Genomic DNA, 20,732 nt, shown 5'->3' with positions numbered 1-20,732 from the left:
TGGAATATATATGTTCATGTTGTAAAGCAAACAATTCTTGCTATCTACCAAGAAAGTTTGTGTCTACTTGGTCAATCAGATTCATATATTTGCATCAGTAAAACTTACAAACCGAGTCACACCCCAGAAAATTTTCAAGGGGGGGGGGGGGGGTGCGACTCAAATTTGTATCTAACGCATTTTCAAAAATTAAGGACTTTGGGAAAAAAAATGTCAAAGTGCGTTAAATGTGGGATCAAGTCAACGCACTCTGAAATTTTAAAAAATTATTTTCACAGTGCGTTGATATCGACCATGGATATCAATGCACTTTGCAAAAAACAAATTTTGCACGGCTCGGTCGATTTTCTTGAAGTTTTAAAAAATGATACATAATTATTTGATCACAGGTATCTGAATTTTAATCAGGAAATAGATATAAATAGAAAAATTAAAAATATATCTATATCTATATGCATAAATACACCAGGTGTGCAATGACATTTTGCCCCCCCCCCCCCTCCTCGATTCGAGTCCAATTCTATTATTAAATTCGCTGAAACAAACCTATTCTTCGACACAGTTAAATGTACATATTTATATATATTGATAGAGTTTTTTTCTTCTTCTATTTTTATCTATTTTTTTTTATCAAAATTCAAATGCCTGTGATTTGATAATGGCGTCATTTCCAGATATGAGATTTAGACGTTTTGTGGATTTGGGTAATTATAAGGGCCTGGCTATGCGAAAGTCCTACAGTGACCAGACTGTCCGTCCTATTTCTTGAACAACATTCCTTTCCCTTTACCAAGTCTGGCCAAAGATTTACCCATAGATTGCCCATGGGTAAAGGGTGTGCAGTGACCTTGATCCAATTTCCTAGAACAAAGGTCACTGTGGGTAAACCTATCTGTGTAAGATTAAGATATGTGTCTGGAGCATATTTTCTCTACCCTTGGCCCAGTCGGGCTTAAACTTCACCTATAGAGAGCCCACGGTTGGAGGATGTGAAGTGGCCATGAACCAATTTTCTAGATCAAGGGTCAAAGGTGAACTATCGTCTCTGTAAAATCCTTTCTCTCCCCTTGGCTCTACCAGGCTCCAACTTACCCATAAACCTTTGCTGAGTACAGAATGGTCCTATCTGAAAACAATATTTTCAAATAGAACTACCTTGCATGTATTTTGCTAAAAGCAGGGTCCTTTGAGATGGTCACCATTTCGAATTTGACCTCTGACGAGACTCTCTAGGGTCTATGCTAATGTAGTGCGAGCGCATTTAAAATCAAATTTTTAATTGATTTCGGTGTGGAGGATGTCTCCATGCAATCAATTTGAATGATTTACCGGTAAAAAAAAAACAATCATGAAGATTGGCATGTATCCTTGGTTTTCCCTTGGAACCCTGTTTCCGACAATGGTAGATCAATTCCCCTCATTTTGAGAAAGAAATACAACATCTATTTATTCCATCTACTAATTAAAATCAAAGTTCCAGAATTTTTGCTTGATATATATATTTTTTCAAAGTGTGTTAAATGTCTCCATGACAAAATGCTGATGCACTCTCACAACCATCGTCGGTTACCCACGGGTGCTTCTATTCGACTATCTCCATCATCATGAGGGAGCGTGAGTGGACTCAAAACCGTGGTTTGCGACGATGTCTCACAACGCACTTTGAATTTTTTGTTTCAAAGCGCGTGGACTTGGTCCAAAATTTAACGCACTTTGGAATTTTTTTTTCCAAAGTGCTCTACCACAGTGGTGGTGTTGAAACATCCGTAGCCCCCTTTAGATCAACCACTGCTGACCTAGTAAACGCAAAGCTCAACTCTCTCTCTGGTTGAAAAATGGATTTTATCAAAGTATAAATCATCTGCCGTAGAAATTGGATTTACACTCTTTATTTACTAGTATCATAATACCCCCAAAATTGCATTTAAAATATCATCACGATAGAATTAAGTATACAATAAATGTGTTCTGCTTGTTAACACCCTGCTTTTCGACAGAAAGCGGAAACTTTGGCAGCTAGTACACCAATCTAATGAATAGTCACGTGCCCCCCAGTCGATGGTCACGTTTTGGAGAATTGCTGGCATTAATCAAATCTTGATTTTCCGTGAGCTTTACTTTATTACACGCATGTATTATTTACTAAGTGTGTATGTAACAGCTTTTTGTCTTTTTATCTCTGTATACCATTATACATAATGGTGATGAGATCCAATAATTTGTAAGCTAACATACAATAAATGTAAATATACTCTCTCTAGATAACCTCTTTTTAAAATCAACTGGATAGTTGCGTACATATATTACATATCCTAGCTGTAGTTAAAATTTTCGAATTCCAAATTCTGTGTATATGTATGTATGTATAAATAGCACGTAGTTTTACACACAATTTTGATTATATATCACGACAATATAAACCAGTCTGATGTTTTACAATTATTATCATTAAACTGTCAATAAATTTTGAACTTTCGTAATGTTTTTAAATACTGCTGCGGCGTATGACGTGCGTCATATTTTGTCTCGAAATGCATTTTCTTTTTAAAAGTACGACTACAGGCACAATGCCCAACCACATTTCGGACGATCAGATCCTTTCACATATACATATATAAAAAACTGTTCCATGAAAAGTATTTAAGCTTAAACAGGTTTGATGCCTAGACGGTTAATAGCCTTTATAAAATCTAGAGAACTAGAACATATTTACCTCTGACGCAAAGCGCTCGTCTTCGCTCTATTCATAATCTCCGGGTTTTATCAGGTCCCCCGCGGTACTGCCCGCAATATACCGGTCCCATTTAAAAACTACTGAAAGGCCTTTAGTTTTCATTGTATTTAAAATGTCAATCGAGCTTCAGGGTCATCGAATGCATAGATCTAGTGTTAAAAGATGTGAAATTGATGCAGATGACCCACAATTTCTCTCTCAAGATATCCCATTGGCACAATGATATATATTAATGACCAATAAATACATTTATTACAAAAACGGGAGATACTTAATAAAACTACGATAGATTGATTGATTGTATCTTGCTTAATGTCTCCCTCTAGAATTTTTCACTCATGGAGACGTCACCAAGACCGGTGAGGGGCTTCAAATTTAGGCCTTTGCTCGGCGCTTATGGCCTTTGAGCAGTGACGGTTCTTTAGCGTGCCACGGGACATCCGTTTAGATAACCGCTTTTTAATGTAAAGAAATATACAAGGAAGAATTATTGTCATACAAGACAATAATAATTTAATCACCAAAATCACATATTCATGTGCCTGTTTTGCGGTTAAAAATCAAATACTGGTGTTCTTACTGAACTCTATAAAAAAAAATATAAAGCAATTTTCATTGAATTCAATTTTTGGTGATACTGCAGATATTTATCTGATTGCCTCACATCGCGCCGCCGAGTCACACATACCTGCACGCGACATGTCCTTGAAGCAATATGTATAGCCATATATTGGATTGAATTTCAGAAATGAAATAAAGACGGAAAGTGAAATGAATTTCATTGATTTATTTTGCAACATTTTTATCACAATGTAAGAAATGAGTGGTAAATAAATTAAAACACATCAGCTATGGAATTCTCTCTGGACAGAGAACAAATTACTATGTAATACTGAACAATCTCCTGTACATACTACACAAATCAAAGACGGCCAATTTTTGATTACACCATACAAAAGCATTGCTAGCCATCTTTAGAAATAGATCTCTACACAATTTTGTATTCCACATTAATATACGTATAAATGTTCAGAGATCTTGACATTCACACTATCAACAAACATTTCAACACTACGTGCCGATTTCGTTAAAAACACCGGATTTCTATATACCCACGATAGGAATGGGCGGGCCTGGTTACTGTAATGGCCCAAGTGTGAAAAAAAGTTGATACATACATCACATATATACAGAATTGCACATTGCCAGGTTCATTTCTTTTAATCCAGCATAAAACGTTTTGAAGAATCAACAAAAAAAATATTTTGTCTCAGATCTAACAAAAACACAACACATAACAAAGCCTTCCCCACCCCCTCACGTCTTAACATCCTGTCCCGTCCAGTTTTCAGTACCTACAATTATCTTATAATTAGTTTACTATTGCCTCGCAAACCGAAAGGCAAGGCTGGCCAGCTAACAGATCCACAGGCACAACATAAACTGCCTATCTACTATAAATAAGTCTACTGAAGTCACTAAAACAAACTATAATGCTTTTCAACAATAACAAGGTCCCCTGTATATACTAACAGCAAAGGACTTGAGTGCCATTTCTAGGTTTCAACAGTACATTTCTATTCTTCACAAAAATATTCTTTTTATTTTGCTTGAGCATTTCTCCATATCTGAGATTTTCGTATAAATTTTCTTTCTATTTAATTAACATCCAGTTAGCTTGGGGGAAAAATAAATGTTCTTTGCACAAAATTCTTACGGAATTTTTCAATTGAATTGGAGAACACATTGATGAAATAGCTGGTACATTTTGAGCATTTTTACAGCACATGAAATTACTGGCACGGTTGAATACATGTAGTAATAAAAATAAATTTTATACTAACTCTGCATCCTTCAACAGTGATGAATTAAATGAAGGATTTGATCATTACAAGTGATTGATGAGATGATTTTGAACTATAAACACTTTGTTCACATCGGAATTTACAATGCCCCTTTTAGTGTGGTTATATATTTCAGTACACTGCTCGTTTTGACTAGTTCAGTCTATGTAATGAGGTATATAATGGCATTTGTGATCTTCTTTGACTTGCATGTATCAGGGGTGGATTCAGAACATTTTTCAAAATGGGGAGGTGCAAAGTATTTTGTACCACTTTTCTGCCCAAAGAAATGGAGGACTGAAGGGGCGAAATGGTACAGAAATTATAATTTTTGTTATAAATATTAAACGAAAGAGGAGGGAGGTGTTTTAGTTGTTTGTTTGCAACCCCTGTAAGATCTGCCATCATGTATCAATCTCCATGATTGGCAATTTAAAAAAAAAAATAGACTTTTTCAATAATATATAAATAAATCTATAAATTATTCAAAATTTGGAATACATGTGTGCAGTCAATATAGAAGATACACTTCACAATACTAGATAGAAGCATTATTTGCCGCTAATCATATTTCATCTCTTGGGAGTCGCACATGAAAATTTCAGTCAAACTTCTCTTTCAAACTCCTTCCTACACATGTGTTTTACCACAGTGGAATGCACAGAATCAATCGGACAATATAATTATCTATCTACACTGCAAGATACTTTGGTTTTACAAACACACACACACAAAAATAAAACATAACTGTGGAGAAAACAAAAACCTATGTATGCTAGAGGTTCCAGCACCATGACATGCTGTACAAATGAAAGACATGGACACTGCCCCCCTTTACACACAACTGAGGCTGCTAGGGGGGGCACCTGCAGATCATGGGAAAATCTGCCTGCTTTGTGTTCACTTTGCCAAGGCTCCAACCATAGGGGGTACCTTGGTTTATAATCTCACGGTGAATTTCTATACAGTCTTGTTTATCACCCTCTTCTTTCACTTTCTCCTTTTTCTTCTCAGCCCAGTTTAGGTAACGAGGGAAAAATATCACAGTCAAAAGTTCACAAAGGATAAAAACTTGTTCGTTTTTTTGTTGTTGTTCTTTTTTTTTACTTGCACCGCCCCACCATCTTGTGCATCACACTATGGGGGGTTCTCAGAGAACCATGGAGAAAGCAGGGAAAAGGCTCCAAGTTAATGTCATGGAAGACTAGGCACTAAACATTGTCTGTGCTACGTCATGTATTGCATCACGCCCCTTAATGCATACAACAGCTCTCCTTGAAGTCTCGCCTCAAGCAGCATCAAATTTACATGCACCTGCAAAACAAGAAAAATATTAAATATTTCATGAATTGTACAGAATAAATGTTTCACTCAAAATGAAAAACAGAAAATTGCCTAGTAAAGGAACTATTACTTTTCTTCTTTCTTAACTTTTTAGTTTTTTTCTTTAATCTTTTAAACTACAGAAACAAAAATATGTCTTACAGACCTAATTTATAAACAGAATTAGATAAATGTGAAGCTGTGAAATATCAAGCCTTAAGGCACGAATGTACTATAACTAGGTCACTCATCTGTGACAAGAAGTTCTAATGTAAACAAGCTGAAATCTGGGACAACCTACAGGGGAGACCCATATACCACTGGTAAAAGGACAACATATTCCTTCACAGATTCACATCTATCTGCCTGATCTATATCAACCCTTAAACTGTTTGAAGCGATTCATTCAGTTACTGAAGACATTATTTCTGATGTGATTTACATAGAGCAAAGAATTTGTATACTGAAGTCTATGTACCTTCTCTGAGTGTTTGAACTCCTTCATCACATTGTCGTAGTCTTTTTTGGCTAGTCTCTCTGGGTAGCATGTTACAGTCTTGATGTATGCCTTCAGATTACGTTCCAAGAGCTGATTTACCTGGCCATAATCATAATCATCGTGCATTATGCCGTACAGACAATGGATATAGTACCATATGGCCCTCCGGAATGCCGAAGTATCAACATCTATGACCTCGCCCATCCTGTAATAAAAATGTACTCTCATATCATAAATTGGAAATATCGTTTAAACTTTTTTTAATGCACAGGGCTAAGTTGTGCAAAAGTTTGTTGATTTTACTAACAGATAAATTGCCATTGACCTTTACATTACCTTTTTCAAAATTATATATAGTGTTAACTGTCAGTTCAACTTGAAAAACTTTTGTGACACTAGGTCCTGATCTTGGTAATCTTCACAATGAAATTGTAGAGGTCTTTAAAATTAATGAAGTTTGATGTATATACTTACGTGTAATATGTAAGGTTATATGCCATAGAAAATTTCTCATCCAGCAGGTTTCCGATTTCAGAATACAGTCTGTTGGCTATTGAAAAACCATGGTCATCCCAAGAATATTCATTAGCCCTGAAGGTTGGAGCTTCCTCCGTGCACCCACGCTTCGTAAAGTCTATATAGCAAAATTCCTCATCCTGTATGTATTTCACTATTTCAGCTTTTGTGGGATGCTTTTTCCCGGGTTTTGTTACTAAAAATAAAAAAACCTAATTGTTACAGCAGTGCACGAGAACGCTTTCCATGATCCTGTAAACCAACTTTTAATCGCATGCGAGAATATTTTGCAAGAACCTCATCATCGCAAATATTTCTCACCATGAACCATTTTACCACAGGTAAATCGCGAAATAGAGCAGTCGCGAATAAATGTTGGTATACAGTACATCGTACAATTTAAGTCATCATATTATGCTTTAATATGTAGAAAGTAATTTATTGATTAGAATAAAATTTTGACGGAAAACTCCGCCAGTCTGCTTAGATTACATAACGAAATGAATGGCGATTTTATTACTTACACTCAGCACTCTGAGTCTCGACTTTCTCGAATCTCTTTAACCTCTCTTCCTCCGTAGGTTCCTCCTCATTACTTTCCTTCAGTTTCTTCATCCTCTCCATAAGGATTTCTATTCCAACCTCTGGTTCTGAGAACTGTAAGAATGAAAAAACACAGATCAGATACAACTCAATACTAAACCCCTTATACAAGTTAAAAGAATTCTAGCTTAATTTGAATGAAATTCTATAATTTTAAAAAGTAGAGATATCAACAATTCAGGGGGGATTGTAGAACAATATTTACATTATCGGAGGAACTGTCACTTGTATAATCGGAATCGTTGGAGTTTTCCGTCGGTGACAACGGCCTATACGTGAAACCGCCATGGTGATCTGGCTCGTTCTTGATACCACAACCAAACACAAAAGAAGAGAGGGCGTGGAAATGCGCCATTATGACAACAGCTTGTACAAGCTCCGATATTGACCATGCTTCCTTTCGCAAGCCCTGAAAGTTAACAAAGCAATAGAATAAAGTGCTGCTAGAGTCCAATATAACATGTATATATGCCATCATGAAATACAATTCCTTCAAATCCTAATTGCATGAGATTGACTTGTGAATCTCTAAAATTTTCAGAATTTAAGAAATGTTGTTCTACCTCTATGTGTGTCTTGCTTAAAAGCCATGGTCGGTGTGCAAGTATTTTGTTAACTTCGTCGAGTTTCCGTAATTTGGTGGGGATGTGGGAGGAGCCTTTAAGCCATTCTGGGTCACCTCCCTGTAGGATGAATTCCTGCTCGTGAAGGTGGATGAGATACGCACATTGGTGTCGACTTGCAGCCTGTTGTAAAAGATACAGTTATCCGATTATCAAATCATTTTATCCATTCAAGAGAACATTTCAAATTTTTAAGTGTTTAATTTAAAGATTTTCTGGCAAGTTCAGAGTGTTTATTCTTCATTTCATTAATTAAGCTTAAATGAGCAGTGTTTGTTTTTTCTCTCTCTCTGCAAAATCTCTCGATCATCATTTCCCCGTTTGACATACCATGATGGCTATATAGTGTCTGTAGTGGAATGGGAGAGGTCCATCACCCCTCAGAAGGTACTGTTGGGTTCTCAGGAACATCTCCAAATAATTCGGGTGGTATCCCATTAATTGAGTCACGTGATCCAGCCGATTGTTTTGTAAGAATGCATCGACAAACAGCATTTGTGTCTGTAAAAAAAATAATTCAATAGGTTAAAAACAGCTATATATCTTCTATTTACTGGCTGAAGATAATTGTGGCACAATTTATACATGTAGGTATAATAATTGTAAATGTCTACTAGGTTTTCAATAATAATTGTAACACATTGTATGTATGTATAATAATTTGAAATGTCTATGTCTAGGTCTTCAATAATAATTGTTGCACAAATGATACATGTATGTGTAATCATCTGAAATGTCTAGGTCTTCGAACATCTGCCCGGACAGCTTGTTTAGCATTTTCATGTGTTGATTCAAAGGCCAAAACCATACAGATCAGGATGGACTTAATCTTGCATAATCCATGTATATAGGTTTGAACTTGTTTTCAGTGCTGAGATAATCTGTGGTGATCACCTACACAGCGAGATACCAGTATGAGACTGTCAGATTAAGTTTAGACCACCACTCCTTTATAAAAATCCCCCCCTTCAGATTTTAAATGAAGAGTGAACAGTTTCACCAATATTCTATATTTATGCCCTGCAGTAGTGATCATCTATTAACAGATTCTTGTCTCCTGGAGGCATTCTATGTACCACCCTTACATATTGAAAACCATTTCTGCTTATATCTCTCCCTGAATTAAATCATGCCTCATCATTTCATCCATCCAAATTTATTTATAAATATTGGTAATAAATGATATTTCTGCTTATATTTCTCTCCCTGAATTAAATCATGCTTCATTTCATTCATCAAAATTTATTTATAAATATTGGTAATAAATGATATTTCTGCTTATATTTCTCTCCCTGAATTAAATCATGCTTCATCATTTCATTCATCCAAATTTATTTATAAATATTGGTAATAAATGATATGCATAAAACAGAAAGTTCTACATTGATGACCATTAATCTAAATCTTCAAACGTAATTCAAAAATAACTGACAAGGGTATCTCTTGAATGCCATTTTCCCTAACATTTAAATACATGTTAAATCAAACAGTAATAAAAACAGCCTATATAGATTTTGTGACTTTCAACCCTTTGTTAAGTTTTTAGTTTGCACTAAGTATATATATTCTAGACAATGGCCATCTGGGCAACTAATTAACTATTACTGAAGTACTCTATTACCTAACATGACCAATAATACCCACTGGTCACTTTGTGGACAATGTAAAAATACCTCATCTTTGTGATGTAATACCATCTGCCTCCTAGGTAAATGACTCAAAACAACTAATCCAGTTTAAACACAGCCAAATAAATACTTATATTGATTATCATAATAGAGCTCTGCATTAAGAATTTCTTTATAGAAAATTTAAATATTTGATTTTTGGGGGGAAATGCTATCAAGAAAGTTTAATTCCCCTCCCCCCAAAAAAACCCCATCCAAAATCAAATATAAGACTGGATTTGAACAATACAAGTTTAACTAAAACTACAAAGACAAGAAAAATGTGCAGTCATGTAATACAAATCAAGAGCCTGATAACTATTTGTACTCAACCAAGATTAAAAATAATAATCTCCAACATGTTATCATTGTTATAAACACCTATAATAATCTCGAACATGTTATCATTGTTAGAAACACCTGACCATCGAGAAGTGAAATACCAGGGACAAGGTAGAAATCCTACGCTTATCAGTCATACCTCTGACAGTACTTTCCTTAAACATTCCAACAGCGATAAATAGTCCGCACAAGGTCCTACTAGTTCACTCTCCATTTCCCCTCCACTTTTCCTATCAAGAACTCCTACACCTATCTTCATCGTTTGAGTAGTGAGAAATGTTGCCTTAACCCAGTACTCAATTACTATATAGAAACGAGGGTTGCATCATTACACTATAGCTTGGAGTGGGATTGCATCAGCACGTTTAACAGCAGGGCATTTAAATCAATTATGCACATATCCTGAAACAGGATTTAGTCAGGCAAGGTGCTTTGAAAATATTTGAATGAACTGAGTTAATAACTGTTCTGAATGGACTTCATTCTGCAATGACCGGGTTCTTTGTTTAAAAACCCTTTGCATTTGATAGAATAGGATTATTCTGTTAAGAATATTTTCTTTCATGCATGACTAAACAGAAAGTTACATGTCAGGCTTTTCTACAACGGACAAGGTGAAAATCACAAAATTTTAATTTTCAAGAAATATTTCTTTAGCAAAAAAATTAAAATTTTTCACTACGCCTCAATAAAGCACAGGTGACAGAAATACAGGGATCATTATGGATCCCGCATATCATTAGGATTGAGGATATATGGTATGCCCAAGGGATTCAAGGGCTTGTAACCTAACAAAGGTAACGGTATCATATATAAGTTTTGAGCTAGTTATGGCAGTGTGCAAGGAACTTGTAATTCTAAAATATACATGTACTGACATTCAGAATACAAAATTGCAGGAAGTAAATTTATTTACCTGGTCTTCTGCAGTTGAAACTGGCACGATCTGTGGAAAATAAAAACTCACATTGTATAAATCAATTAACAATTTTTATAATAAAACCCCATAAGGTACACTAATTCGATTTTATGAAAACTGAAAAAAAAATAAAAATGAATATACAGTCTTTTCACCACACAATCTAAAGGTAAAATAGGTTAACTTTTTAAGGCCTAACTTTTCATCACAAGCCCATGAAACAAATTTTCCACCTTATCTCAAATTTCATTTCATCAATGTCTCCGACAAATGCACCATCATCAAAACTAAACAAAGAATCTCTGACAGTCATTGCACCGGCATAATATATAATGACTAATTTAAATCTTCAAGTACATGAACACATCAACTTACACTATCGTAGACTTTATAACTTCCTGAAGCTATGAAATCTGATCGTACCATAATACATGTGCAGAATTTTTTTAAAAACTGTATGTCTGACAAACATCCAATTGAAACAAGACGTCCGTCTTTGTCAAACAGCTGAGCAGAGCAATTTACACTATGACCTTTCTAAAACGAGACTGTAACGGGGAACGTCTCAAAAGTAAATATCGCCTACAGCGGTTCAGATGGTGTTCAGTGATAAATGATTATGCGAAGATCAGCAATTCGGTGAACTATATATTTTCAGAGACAAAATTTTAAGCAGGTTTCAAGTAGAAGCCTATTACATAACATTCGTTTTAGAAAAATACAAAATGAAAACAATAAAATTAATTATAAAATGCATTTATAAGTGAACCATTGAAGTTCTATACCTTTTCATTGTCATTTGATCCGTTGCGAGAAAAGGTTTCACGACATCCTCTACAGGGATCTGGTGCCTTTTTATTACACTTTCTACACATGGATGTTTCTATTAAAGATTCCGTTTCGAACGGGGGTTCGACCACACAGTTACTATTTAGATCCAAAGATTGCAAGCTTGTAAAATCCCACATTGATTTTAATAATATACAAGCAAGAATAACTTTTAAAGAAATGATGCGGGTTTGATTATCGTTTAATGATAAATTATATCATTCATGGTTCCTCAATGTATAACGAATCCTTATAATGTCAGTCCTTCCCCTGTCACAACATTCGCTGAATAACATTACAACATTCTGAACAGCCGAGAACATGCGATATTCCCAATTTATGGTAATTTATGCAGGTGACCTTCCTACAAAAGTTCAACCAATCAACAACGGCGTAACTGAGATGTGACGTAGGTCAACAAAACTTTCCATTCAATGCAAAAATAAAATCAGATGCAGCATGGATGCTTATATTTAACTTGTGCTTTTGTTTATATATGAATATAAATATATACAACTGCTAAAAAAGAAAACGAAACGAATTCAAACATTAATGGGAAGGAGAACATACTGATTTGCATATTTACAAATTGGAAGTCGTTATGCACGGACAAAGAGGGACCATCTTAAAATCCGTTATGCAATTTTAATTTATCGCTTCCGAATACTTTAGAATCAGTTCAATATTTCAAAGTTAACACAAAGTTTTGCTTTTTCGGAAACATCATATACATGCCAACACAGCCACTGCAATTTTTTTTTTGGAAAATGCTTCAATTTGTTGATGCCGGAAAAGCTTGGGATTTGATTGGTTGAAAAGGAGGTGTGTTGTTAGATGACCTTCACCGAATGACAAAGATTACATGTGTACATGTTTATCCACACGTTTTCTTCGCCGTAGTAGTTAACCCAAGTATATAAGTTTCCATAGAAAAGTTTCCTTAAAACAATCTTATGATTTTTTAAAAAAAGCTTACATAAACATCATTTAGTTTAGCAATATAAGTATTTATTTACTGTATTAAAAAGAAAACCATCCAAAAAAAAAAAAAACAAAACAAAAAAAACCAACAACCACAAACAAAATATTACACAGGCCACCCTATACTATGTAATATAATTTAAAAGTAAATTTTTTCTTCAATCATAAACTTTGTGTTAGAAATACCATATTTTAGCAATTCAGGTGACCAATGAATTATTCAATCTGACACTGCAAATATTTCAGTAATGAGTGCTTTCTATTTCAGGAGAATTTTTAGAAATCAAGACATGGTTTTATATGAAATATATAGGGAATTTTTCCTTGGGAACTCATTTTTGACAAAGGAGTGTAGATCTTGGTGCTTCCATTAGGTAAAGACCCATGCATTTCTTACTGGCATTTTGGGGTAGGATGATACTATAATCCTTAGAAGAGATCCCCCTCCTCATAAATAAGGAACCACCTATTTCTTAATGGTTTTGGGGGGTAGGATGATATTCTTTTTTTAAAAGAGATATCCCCCCATAAAATAAATTACAATAAAATAAATATTTTGAATTTGTTGATAAACTATGAAATGATGAAAAAAGTTATAGAAACATGCAAGTACTTTGTTAGTCATCACCGAGCGGTATTGTTGTATGCCATTAAATTTGTCTAAAGTACAATGTTTTTCAAGCTAATTTCAATAGCCAACTTGTCCATTTATGTGTTACCATCTCCATGCTATAATCCCCACTCTATCCTTAGTGTAATCAAACATTACATAACATTGAGTCACACAGTATTAACAACAAACTGCTGACCACCACAAAATTATTCCCAGAAGTTGTGGATTTAGGAAATTTTGACAAACATGTCAGTGCAAAAATAATCCATCTCATTTATTCAGACAGAAAACAAAATTCATTCCTTAATAATTATAGTGTTAATTAAATGTAGTACAGAGCTTCATCTAAGACAATTCTGTAATAAATTTACAATTTGCACTGATTCTGCTTCTCATGAAATGTTTTATCACAATAAAGCAGGATACCTTACTATTCCTTCCCACAAGACATGTGAATGCATGCATGGCGTGTTTGTTCATCCAAAATGTATCCCAGAACCCCATGATTCATTAATGATCTATTGACAGCTATATAGGTTGTTGTGCTGTTTATCTAATTACTTATTGTCAACATTTAGAACATACAAACTAATTAATGGGGGTATAGCTATTTTAAATTAGTACTGGTTTGTTCTCATTTCAAACACATTTTTAAATCAGGTGAGAAAAGAATGAACTGGGAATTTTAATTTGTATAAGTGAATTACCGCTATAATCCTTTGCTGTAGTCTGAATCTCAATATTATGACTGCTGTTTGTAACACCAAATGAAATATAAATACAAAGAAGTTTAAGTAACTTTTTTTTTTATTCTTTTGAAATTACAATATCTATGATATCTTATATAATTTTTTTTTTAAATTTAACACAAAGAAATTCTAAAAAATGAATGGCCTTTTCAGTTACATTTTCATATATATACATTAATTCCTTCCAAAATCACATAAAGATTAATTGCTTTATCAATTACTTGTCAAATATTTTCTAGATATACCCAAAACAAACTAAAGATTTGTGTTTTCCCCCCAGTAAATACAGGTATCAAACTACAGGTAATCTAATTAGGCTAGAATTAGTATCAAACCAAAATTAACACTTAATATCCTATATTATCAAATAAAATGTGAGGAACATTGCATTGCTTTTAGGGATCTAAAACGATTCTATCACATCTGCATCCTTTGATTTGCAAGACTAAGTTTATGTGGGATATGCCTTATTTTGTGTCTGGATGTCTGGTCTTAAGCTACTGAGTTGCTTCCCCTGATGGCAATCCTCTTAATCTTCAAACTTTATACCCTCAAAATTAAATTCAATTAATAGGCCTATACTGGTACATAAAATCTTGTTTGTTCTCCCTTGTGATGCATCATTTGATCTATGGGTATCAGGTAGAAAAATAATTTTATTTTTTGTGCGAAAAGAACACTATTTCAATTGGCAATTGAGTAACGTAACCATTTAAGCATATACAGTAAACTTCGGAATCCAAATAAACTAGTTTCCTGAAAAGGTATTATTTCAAATGGGAAAAAAAAAAGCCCACCCACACCTCTTGAGAGAAAATATCAATTAAAATTTTTAAGAGATTGGACATTTTTCTGGGATGCAGATAAAGGGGAAACAAACACAAATTTATTTACTGAAGGATATTGATTTCCAATTTTCCTGTCCAGGGTGATAGACCAAAACATCAACCAAAAAAAAAAAAAAAATTATCTGTAAGTTCCCTACAAATGAATATTTCATCACAATCACACCCTCATTTTACTGTCCCTGATTTTGCAGGCAGTAATAATTATTCTGCAATCCCATGTCTTTACAGATAGTCATAATTTTCCCAAAATGCAAGACTTAAAGTCTAAAATTAAATTTAATGGTCAAAATGCAGTGGCACGGTATAAAAAGGAAACTATTGGAATCTTCATTTTCTTTACAATGAAAAATGAACACAGATCGAAAAGATGGAGCAAGGTGTTAGAAATCAATGAATGACCAGCACTGCAATCTAATATTAGACAACCATTCATTGATTCCTCAGAGCTACAACTTGACACTTGGTCCATAGAAGATGGCAGTTTTCATTAAACAGTCTACAGCTAGGATCTTACAACACTGCAGTGTGATTACATACCAAGGATGGGCCATGTCTTCAATACACATTCCGGTCTGACAATGAAACCCTCGATTTAATGCTTCTTAAGCTAAGAAAACAATGCGTTTTCTTTTCATGTCCTTTATCTTAATTACAGAAACCCTGGTAAGTAATGCTCATACTCATATTGGACAAAAACTGATTTCTGCAAACACAGTCAAAATGACAAGCTTGAAGTCAGTTACTTTTTAGATGCAAAAAGACATTGGATTGCCATTACTAATGGCAAATATTGGGAATTAATAGTTCTACCACAGAGTGTGCTGGGCACTGCCCATTGCACACCTGCGCTACGTAATCTTCGCAAAATAATGAATTCTGATGTGGACTATTGCCCTCTAGTTTAGTTTTGTGTACACGTCATCTCATAAAAAATTACACAGCCTCCAAACCAATATCATCTTTATAAAACTTAATTTCGTTGCCTGAAAGTTCTTCTTTTCAGATAAAAAAAGTTCATTGTACTATGACTACAACACAATTTCACTGGACCATAAAATCCAATAATTTCACAAACTGTGCACGAACAATAGCCATCCATCACTTTTTACCCCATCGTGTAACATTGTTTCATTTTGTGTACTTTTTACGTCTGACCCCATTGGCCAACGTCTCGGCCAACGTTCTACTGATTTTCCCCCTTACGTCAGCTTTAATACAAACAAAATTTCTTCAGGATAAACTTCTCTTTTTAAAAAAAATCTTGACAGGGACATGTCCCTTTAAGGTTAAATTCTGTAATGGACGAGTTCAAAGTACGGTAAACGTTAACGTGATATGCTACACACTGTTTCAAATTCTGCAAATTTGAATGCTAGGCAAAAATCAAAGTTTGACATCAGGTTGAACAATCAGAATGAGTTTCTCCTTCTCTGCACACTTTTGTCGTATCTCGTGCAGAACATATCTTACTTAGCTCTTTGCAAGATGAAACTGCGCCTTGACTGAATTTTTTGCCAGAGAAAGAGCAATGACATTGAACTACATATATTTGCAGCAGAGAGAGAATGCGTGCTTCTTTGTCAGCATTTGCACAGAGATGCTTTGTTTTCCTCTGTGTCAACAGTAGCTATTTGTATCTATATCTGTCTTGGACAATGTACAGGGCCCATTCACAAAAACACAATTTTCTGAATCATACCCAATATACGCCTGTTATACAGATATAGACAGCTACACAGGACAGATATGAAGCTTATCTGATGAACAAAACCTCAGTAGGATGTTCTAATTTATGATCAATGTTCATAAACAATACATTTGTTTTGATAAACATATGAATGTTGGACTGCTTTTTGTAGAAATGAAAAAGCTAAAGAGTTTGTACGCATATGTATATTTGTTTTTGTACAACTTTCTTGTGATTTTTGTATATATAGTCGTATTTTGATTTTTTTAATGAACAATGCATACATGTTCAGGACCATACAAAAAATTGCTGACTCTGCAGACTGCCCTGGTGTTAAAATCACATTTCTTGCATTAAATTGAATGGCAGGATGAAAATAGTGACCATTTCTTTTCATGTGTCAAATGTTCTGTTCCTCTAATTATAGTTATCATAACAGTAAAGAATGTCTGACACTGGCATAATGACCTAATTGTCTTCTCTACCACCAGTGTTCACGCCCCCTGCTGAGCTGTGTTGTAATCGTAATTATCTCCCCTAGCAGGAATTCACACCTTCAACACAACATTATCAATCTACCTACATGTGCAGTATCATAGACAGGATCTGAAAAGGGAACCAATAGCATTATCTCCCCCTGAACATTATAGCCCTCCCTTAGACCCTGCCGAGTGACCATTGTCCATCCTGTAAATAAAAGTGTTACTAGATTGTTTCCATCCTTAAGGATTTCATTGTCTTGCCAGGGGATGTGAATTAGCTGATGTAATGGTCATTTTAGGACCCGTGTAACCGAGTGCCAATAAGACCGTCCCATAATAACATGTGTTATGGAATTAAGGAAATTAATGGTGATGAGAATGAGCATCCCCTGGTATCTATTAATTACAGAATATCAAATCAGCCTTGTTCAGAGTTGGATAATATAAATACTTAATCCATAAATTGGATTTCGTCAGTCGCAGAAACAAGCGAAACGCACAGAGAAACAATCAATCAGAGCACTCGTTTAATGGAGGCATTAGTTGATGATGTCAATGTTTTCCTCCAAGCTCCTTATAAGTGTCTAATTACAGATCTCCTGGCAGTACATCTTCTTCCCTATATACTTTGAGGCTGGGACACAGACAAGAGTGGTTGTCTCTCTGCTTAGAGGGCTAGCTAAGGAACTGGTTGTAAATTGCCTCTACATTCGTGAAGGACATAAAGTGTAATTTTGAGAGACACCGTGTCTGGGAAGTATGACATATTCGCCAACACATATACCTGGGACAATATAAATACCACAATTCTAAATGTACAGGACTGAGATGTGTACGGCATACATATATAACATGTAAAATATAAAAACACGCACCACTCTCCAATTTTGTATTGGGTGTGAGCAAAACTAAATTAAAATTGATGCATGTTTACTTTTGCAACTTACATTATGCAAATTAGCAGAGATCAATCAAACAGGTTATTTTCAGTGTGCCTTTAGGACATGCCTTCAACACATAGAGTGTCCTTTACATTTGTGCACTGATATATATTATATTCTTCACCAATCAGTTATCTATCGCAATCTATATTCAAAATTCGACAGAATAATTATTTTTAAATATAAAAGAGTCCATATTTAAAGAGACCAACAATTTTTCCCCCGATTTGATACATATACAATATGGCACTGGTACAAATCAAGGCTTAGCTCAGAAGTAGGAGATAAAATAATAACTGAGTTCACAATTTCTACTCAGATACATATACATTTGACATGGACATCCCTTAAATAGTGCTTTTAACGAGACTTAAAAAACCATGTGTATCAAATTGAAGGCATTTGAACGACATGAATATGTACAGGCTGTTTATAGAAGTCATGATCCGGGAAATATCACAGGTGATATCAGGCGTGCAGACACGAGAGATTTGGACAAAATGAACCCCTCTTTCTACCCATCCATCGGCTCCTCTCGGCATATATAGGAAACTAAATGCAATCTTGTTTTACAGAACTGTAAGGCGCTATCCTTCTACATTGTGTATCACGGAAACATCATTTTAAAAAAAAAAAGTGTTAATTAAAATCTAAAATGCCCTTTCAGTTAACTTTAAATTATCTTTGAAAGTATCTGCATTAATATATAATTCTTGCATCTTTTAGACAAAGTTTTTGAAGATGGTCGGACCCTTTTGCAAGTTAGATATGTAAACCAACCCTATTGCAAACATTCTCGAAGAGACCTGTCAACTCTTTCAGAGCATCATAGCACTTGTTTTTCATGACCATGCACTTTTACCTTGGTCATTTGACTTATATTTACTGGTCATTTCGGTGTGTTCACCGACATAAACATGCTCCACTGACCACAAGATATGAGGGAAAATGACATGGGCTCATATAACTGACTCTAACCTTCAGACAATACACACACCTCCACCTCTCACCAGGGGAACAGGTGCAAACCTGACACCTTATGCTTGTGTGTACCTTTGATGTTATCAATAAGTTTACATGCCACAGAGGTGTGGATATGATCACCTTCATGCACACTGCAAATCAGCTCATCTTGTACTATTTACCATTTTTAAGGAGGTGTACGTAGTATATCGTCACTGTAATGGCCGACTTTCTTTTGAAACATGAATGAAAATACAAATATCAGCAATACTTTTACACTCCGTTTAAATTTGATTGCCTAGCTGGGTAGCTCAGTTGGTTAATGTGTGGACTGCTGATCTGTATATCGCCGGGGTTCCAGTCCAGAAGGGGTTTTAATTTTTTTCAGATGAATACTTTCTAAGGTAAATTTTTCCTCCTTAATATCACAACTATCATATTGCATGTATACATGATTTACTTTGTTACAGTGTATACATATCAACCTGCTTGGACATTTACTACAAGAACAATTGCTAGATTCAACAAAGGACTCTATAAAACTCCCAATATAGCAGAGCCGCCTAACATTAAATCCTATAAACAGGCAATAATACAGTTGTTATATGCTTGAGTGGGATGATATTGCCTGATGGTTGATCTGCTTTGCTGTAATCAATAAAATACAATCTGCTGAGTTGGCAAAATACTTTAAGAGTATCACGGACAATACCTATTTACATTATTGTATATTGTGTTTGAGTGCTATTCAAATTCAGAGGCTAATTTTACACACCCAATAACACGTTGCATGTACAAGACAGTATGATTATTTTTGCAGTTGTCATCACTAGCTAATTCAAACAAGAGGCCCATGGACCACAATGCTCACCTGAGTAACATTGGTCCTACTGAACTTTTGATCTTTACCCTCTTTAATCACATGACAGATTTTGACCCCTATATTATGACCCCCCCCCCTCTAGCCTCATGGGGTCAAAACTTAACTGAATTGGAATCCACACAACATGGGAATTTTTCAACACCAATATGACTAATATGGCCTTACTGTTCCAGAATTATTTTTTTCCCTGATTTTAAAATATTTATCCCCCTGATATTAATCAAGGCATTAAGGAAATATTCTCTAAAGAGACGTTCAACATTATACAACCAACCAACCTTCTACCAAGGATGCTTTATGGCAAGTTTGGTTGAAACTCAGACTCTGTTTCTAAACAGAGGTTAGACAAGACTGCATTCTGTCACCAACTGATAGTTATAGACTGGATCATGCAGAAAACAACCATATTACTGATAGTTATAGACTGGATCATGCAGGAAACAATCATATTACTGATAGTTATAGACTGGATCATGCAGTAAACAATCATATTACTGATAGTTATAGACTGGATCATGCAGGAAACAATCATATTACTGATAGTTATAGACTGGATCATGCAGGAAACAATCATATTACTGATAGTTATAGACTGGATCATGCAGGAAACAACCATATACTGATAGTTATAGACTGAATCATGCAGGAAACAATCATATTACTGATAGTTATAGACTGGATCATGCA

The 20,732-nt window shown here is 34.8% G+C and overlaps 1 protein-coding gene across 5 annotated transcripts in view; it reads right to left on the bottom strand.

The window, feature by feature from the left end:
- Positions 1-3,506: 3,506 nt before the first annotated feature.
- Positions 3,507-20,732, bottom strand: part of LOC125677412 (sestrin-1-like) — a 44,664-nt gene continuing 27,438 nt past the window's right edge. For 2 of the 5 annotated variants that reach the window (XM_048915464.2, XM_056160027.1), the window contains exons 4-11: positions 11,068-11,097; positions 8,473-8,643; positions 8,083-8,265; positions 7,725-7,928; positions 7,441-7,573; positions 6,875-7,112; positions 6,380-6,605; positions 3,507-5,892 (exon numbers count right to left, since the gene is read on the bottom strand). In XM_048915464.2, the coding sequence (XP_048771421.1) occupies positions 5,806-5,892; positions 6,380-6,605; positions 6,875-7,112; positions 7,441-7,573; positions 7,725-7,928; positions 8,083-8,265; positions 8,473-8,643; positions 11,068-11,097 (1,272 nt within the window). In that variant the 3' untranslated portion in view covers positions 3,507-5,805. Of the gene's footprint in view, positions 5,893-6,379; positions 6,606-6,874; positions 7,113-7,440; positions 7,574-7,724; positions 7,929-8,082; positions 8,266-8,472; positions 8,644-10,290; positions 10,665-11,067; positions 11,098-11,445; positions 11,780-11,855; positions 20,117-20,732 lie in introns of those variants that run through there. The other 3 variants (XM_048915465.2, XM_048915467.2, XM_048915466.2) reach the window with 3 other exon arrangements.

Source organism: Ostrea edulis, chromosome 3 (assembly GCF_947568905.1).
Source record: "Ostrea edulis chromosome 3, xbOstEdul1.1, whole genome shotgun sequence".
NCBI lineage: Eukaryota > Metazoa > Mollusca > Bivalvia > Ostreida > Ostreidae > Ostrea > Ostrea edulis.
This window is presented reverse-complemented; position numbering and strand designations above follow the sequence as displayed.